Source organism: Schistosoma mansoni, chromosome 2 (assembly GCF_000237925.1).
Source record: "Schistosoma mansoni strain Puerto Rico chromosome 2, complete genome".
Lineage (NCBI taxonomy): Eukaryota > Metazoa > Platyhelminthes > Trematoda > Strigeidida > Schistosomatidae > Schistosoma > Schistosoma mansoni.
This window is the reverse complement of record NC_031496.1, coordinates 32,737,647-32,743,570: the sequence shown is the minus strand read 5'-3', so window position 1 is coordinate 32,743,570 and position 5,924 is coordinate 32,737,647. Positions and strand designations below refer to the sequence as shown.

The following is a 5,924-nucleotide window of genomic DNA, read 5'->3' as shown; positions in this document are numbered from 1 at the left end:
CGAATAACTTTATGGTGCAATCTTTTTTATCTTTCCATAGATGTATATTTACCATACAACTGCAAATACGAATGTACAGCTAGAGTAAACGATTCTGTTAAGGGAAATTTTCTTCACTGAATTCTATTTCTTTTTATTCAACGATACGAAGAGTTATTTTAATTATTTTTTTAGGTACTTAACACCAGTCAAAAAGTATTAATACGATATACAATAGACATCATTGGAGATACATGTCAAGGCAAAATGTCACCTTCGGTGTACGTCTGCACATATGTACAGTGATTTACGTTAAAATGAATACGTTAACTGAGGTGGCTGCGAAATACTACACATGAATGGGAAATACTAGTATACTAGTTAGAGTATAGAAGTTTTTGAGTAGTATATTAGGACACGACACTAATTTATTAGACCTTGGGCTTTCGTATTATGGGAGAATTTTCTATCTGAACAATTTGTTTTTACTGATTTCGTTGACTGTTATATTTAGATTTATTGCTTCTGGGATTTTTTCCTCATTTTATTTAGGACCAATTTGGAATTTTCATCTATTTGATGTTGATATAAGAAGCATTGAGTTTTTTGTTTCGAGTATGATATCTGTTCAGCATAAACAGATTTTTACTCGTGATATTGAGATATAGAGAGACTTTTTGATATTTTTAACTATTAAACATCATAAATGATCAAATGAAATAAATATTGATACGGTTATCGAGATAACTTACTATGATAGGCAGTACTGATCGGTTCATTCAGTACATGATCCAATAGCGATCGAACCTCAGCCGGTGAAGGATATGCAACACAAGCATATACAGAAGGTCCGTCGACAGTTTTTGAAGACATATATGTACTCTTCATAGATTGAAGATAAATGATGAATATAAGAAATATTTAGGTCAAATAAACCATGATAAGAACATATTACAAGAAATCTCTACAAAAATATCTGTATTGTGTAACAAATAGTTAGTACGCCAGTTGTGTAAATTATTGTAAGTTCCAAAATACCTTTTAGTGGCCCGATATCTGATTCGGACGAACAAATGAATGAGCCATGAATATACATCTCCAGTTTGATTTTATATATTACACATAGGCTAATACAGTTCGAACAACGGGGGTAGTAAGAAGCTGAACACCGATTAAGTTGGATGACTTCATTTTAGACATCTCATATTCGAAGATTATGTTTAAATGTCCTCACATTGTTGATCGAGACAACCAGAAGACTGTATTTTTTTTCGGTGTCTTTACACAGAAAATAATGTTAGTGCTCTATAAACATGAGGAAGTTCGGCGAAACTATAATTTATGGATGAACCAATCAGATTTAGGATAAAATGTTCTTGGATTTTGGAGCGAAAGTCATACATTTATTTGGCTAGAGGACATTTTGGCTAACAGTTCATGATGAAAACCTTAAATCTAATTCTTGACCCCAACAATCAATTATAAATCATAAGCCTTATTCTTCACACGGGTTTATAACTCTCATTTAGATTCAGTAAGTAAGTGGACATTCTCAAAGCCACTTTAGCGTAGCTCAAATGTCGTCCATAAATTACAATCTCACCCGAAGTTCTACAGCATCGTCCTCCTATAGTTATTTGGTTTCCTTGAGTTTAATGCAACCTAAACCGCATAAAAAGACATCACTGATAGGATTTGTATGTAACATTATAGGTAAGTCTAGTTTACGATAAAAACACTACACTCCCTAGGTGATTGCAGTATGACCTAAATAACGGGGAACCTACTACATGTGAATGCAGATACATCCAGCGTCAATCAGAAACGAAGTAAGTTGCTAGAAAATCTTATAGAGGAATTTTGTACTTGTCTTTTATTATGTATTTAACTAGCAAACCATGACTGGGGACGTAATTATACATAGATTACCTGCAATAAGTTGATAGATTTACGCATATCCCCAGATGCAAACTGATAAATTGCCTTTACCCCATCGTCTGTTAAATCGACGCTAAACAAAAATAAGAGAGAATTTCGTTTACCCCTCGTTTGATGCAATTTTTCGAAGACACGTACTGACATCATTGAATGCCAGTGGTGCGAAACGGAACTTGGTGCACCGTGATTGAATTGCAGGGATGATTTTCGACAAGTAGTTACAGATCAAACAAAATCTGGTATTTTCCGTAAATTTTTCGATGACTAAAACATATGCAAAAACACAGAGTTACTTCTTCGAAGTGCATTTTGAGCGTCTTTTGTCATGGAATCAGCTTCGTCTAAAATAACTAGCTTGAATTTCCCACTGGGGAGTTTGTGTAAAAATGCATATCTTACGCGAAGAGAGTTTTCGTGCTGGCAAAACTCAGTACTTGTTCACGAACTACATCAATCCCGCGATCGTCGGAGGCATTAAGCTGCGAGTGAGTTATAAATCTAAACACATACCTCCAAAACCATGGATGAAAACTGACGAGAGTAAAGACGCTTTGCAGCAGCTAGGATAGTGCTAGTTTTTCCCGTTCCCGGTGGACCATAAAACAACAAATGTGGAAGCCTGTCATTATCAATAAATCTCTTTACTACAACAAAAGTTGAATTTAATGATAGGAAATACTAGTTTTTGATATGTCGTCATGACTTATAAGATCTTCTATTGAGCTCGGTCTGTACTTCTCAATCCTGAAACAGAACTCCAGTCTTATCTACAAAATACCAAGGTATTTCCATCACAATTCAATAAGGTTTCAAAAACACTCAGTGGCGCACAACCTTTGATGATGGTGCGATAAAAGTTGTTGCACTAACAAATCTCAAACTTCATACTTTGTTCGGCAGAATCAGAGAAATGAGTAATCCTTGAGATCTGAATAAATATTAGTGGTAAAGAACAGGAGAGCTGTTAGTTTTTCGAAAAGTGACTTCAAGTTTTTTTCCTGTGTTTGAAGGTTTCAGTCCTCAATAATAACGTTAGTGGGTTGGTGTATCTATGATAATTCTTACAGTTTCTCAGTAGTAGCAGTAGTGACCTTTTATTGTGACGGGAACGTGATTGATGAGATTGAAGTCCCACGATGTACGAACGAGACTATCGTCTCACGTTCCGGTCACCGAGTACGCGTACCCGTACGCTTTCGCGGCTAACTTCTCAGCCAAAAAGGGATGTGGTGTAGGACTCCATCCTTATACTACAAGCATGCTACACTTTTCTCTTTCCCTTTGATTTTCTTGTTCACCCTTAGCTCGTGCTTCCGACCATCGCCCCGTTGGAACCGTCGACTTCACTCACCCTTGGCGAGAGCTAGCCTGATCACCCACACTCTTGTCAATGCACTCAGTCGATGTTTCTGGCTCCGAATACGTCTGGCACACATTTGGTCCCGAACCTGGTTATTATGATTACTCATGGTTTCTTGGCTCAATGTGGTTCCATCCTACATCTACGCCTTCGTCCTACAATCGCACCTTTGCCAATCAGCCCCACGAACGAAACAACCACGTATCGAAAGTCTAAAACCTTTCTAGCGGGAAGCTCCAGTAATGACTTGCTCTTGTGACGAGAACGTGACTGGTATGATGGAAACAATTATCACTATAACCAATCGTACCAGTGATTGTTTTACTGTGCTTGTTTGTTTAACTGCACAAAAAAGACTTTCCCTTCCGTTGCCTGTGACCTTGCACAAACTCGCTTACTCTCGGCAGTTCTGCTTGCAAACTTTGGCGCGTCTCGGTATTCTTCCGATACCGCGAGATCGCCAACAAATATATCTTATTTCAACCGTCAACAGCTTTCTGGTTTTGGCCTACCGGGGGATCCAACTCCATATCTGGCACGTAATCTTCCTTTAGAAGTGATCATAATCAATCGCGACTGGACACCATCTACAGACACTTCACGAAACCGTTTGACAGCTTCTGCGTTGCAATGCGTAGTTGTTTTCGAGTCGTGACTTACCGTTACCTGCAATACCTCGTATTACTGCAATATGGAAGAAATGTACCGTCGATAGCATACTGCTAACTGTTACTTTGTCCTATGTATGTGAGCACACTCTTTTTATGATCATTTTCTATGCCCATACATTGGGACCATCTGACATATTCGTCCAGGTCAGCTTGCTGATCAAAATTATTAGCAACATAAGAAGTTTACTATCTATTCCTATACAGCACTTGTACTTACGAGGCTGGAGAGCTTCTGCATAAGACCTAGGTGACAGATCCTGTTAAATGCTTTTCTAAAGTCTATAAATATCACATTGACAGACAGACAGTTATCTAAGGCTGCTGTCCAGACCCCTCTGCCAATAAGTAGGTTGGTCAAACATGAATGTGTATTTCGAACCCCGTTTTGCTCAGGAGTAAACAAATTGTATGATTCTATGTGACTTAGTGACTTAGCCCAAATAATCTTTTTAGGAATCTTAAATACTATGTTGATTGGGCTGACCGGTTGATAATCAGATAACATCCGCCTCTGACCATCTTAGAATTTAGGATTAACTACAGCATCTTTCCAATCGCTAGGCAGTTGAGTGTGGTGAATAGACATGTTGGAGATTCTCATGGGTGGACTTGAAATAATCTTCAATAAAAATGACAGTACTCGTGAATGTAGCTCGTCAAGCCCCGGTTTCTAGCTATATCTGAGGTTGATGATCAACTGAAGCGCAGTCTCCCCGGTCTAATATACAGGCCCTATAGCTGGTTTCTCAGTAGTGTGGTTATGACAAGTATTATTACCCATACCCGTAGGGTATACTTCACTGAAATAGCTTGATAAAGTCTCAGCGCTGACCAGGTCTGATTCAGATAGTACATCAGAATTTTCGTGCAGCAGTTCTCCGTTTAACGTATGAAAGCAGTCGTTTCAAGCAGGTATGACTGTTATATCCCAACTGTTGTTCGTAAGTGGAACGGCATCTAGCTGCTGTGTTATTACATTTTTTTGGATTTTGCGGTACCCGCACTTAAATGATCCGTGACCATTTGACAAAATAGGTTTCAGAAGTGTTTTCTACACTTCACCAGCTTTCGGAATGCCTTTTTAATTTATAGGCAGTTGACCATGGGATGTACATTGATGTTATGGACTTGAATGTGGCTTCCAACTTTTTCCATCCGTCTCCGATTGATCAGTCTGAATTGACTGACTAATATTCTGGAACAGCACAGTCTATGCTGGACGGATATTGGGACTGGATGGAGCAGGTATGCACTGTATACAGTGTGTCTGAAACCCAAAATAAATTACAACGTGATGACCATTTGCTAATGGAGGAAGGTACTGATTGTTGATGAAATCGTCACAGTGTGTGTAAAGAAAAGGTGAAGCAATGATGCTTCATGCCGCGAAACAATGTGTGTCGGTTTTGCTATACATTACACGAATGTTCACCGAATAATTATTGGTGGCAGTTTACTATCGAATCATCCACCTGAAGTTATAAGCTCTGCCCACTTGATCTGCGGCTCGTTGAAATATTCAAAGACAAGACGACATCCAGCCATACTCCGAGGACATATATGGCCTGAAATAAAGTCGTCAACAAGACATCATGGACTACGGAATATTACGCTTATGTTCACCAACCCGTGTCCAGACCTAATTGTGCAACAAGACATCGACATCGGGGCTAATCGGGACTGCGACGTTTTTATCAGGATAATCAGTAATGCTTTAGCAATGTGACTACCAATATTCGGTGGCGTTTAACTCTTTAACTATTTCCAGAGCGATTCCTATATTGTAGTTATCATTACCAAGTTTTGATTTGATAATTTTGAACAAATTGAGCATTGGTAGATTGTTATAAATAAATAATATATTTCTTCACCCAAGATTGTATGAAACGACAATCATATAATTTGGTTAGAATAAATTTTGCTTGTACAAATACATTTAAACCAGCGAAAATGCATCCTTTTGCCTCATATATCAT

At 38.3% G+C, this 5,924-nt stretch overlaps 1 protein-coding gene across 1 annotated transcript in view; it reads right to left on the bottom strand.

Moving 5' to 3' along the window:
* Smp_066260 (putative replication factor C / DNA polymerase III gamma-tau subunit) overlaps positions 1–5,924 on the bottom strand; it is a gene marked incomplete at both ends in the record, with an annotated part of 14,700 nt that extends 8,776 nt beyond the window's left edge. The window contains 7 exons of the mRNA XM_018796413.1: positions 732–861; positions 1,909–1,990; positions 2,022–2,181; positions 2,211–2,284; positions 2,317–2,396; positions 2,428–2,561; positions 5,840–5,924. Of these exons, the coding sequence (XP_018650628.1) occupies positions 732–861; positions 1,909–1,990; positions 2,022–2,181; positions 2,211–2,284; positions 2,317–2,396; positions 2,428–2,561; positions 5,840–5,924 (745 nt within the window). The remainder of the gene's footprint in view (positions 1–731; positions 862–1,908; positions 1,991–2,021; positions 2,182–2,210; positions 2,285–2,316; positions 2,397–2,427; positions 2,562–5,839) is intronic.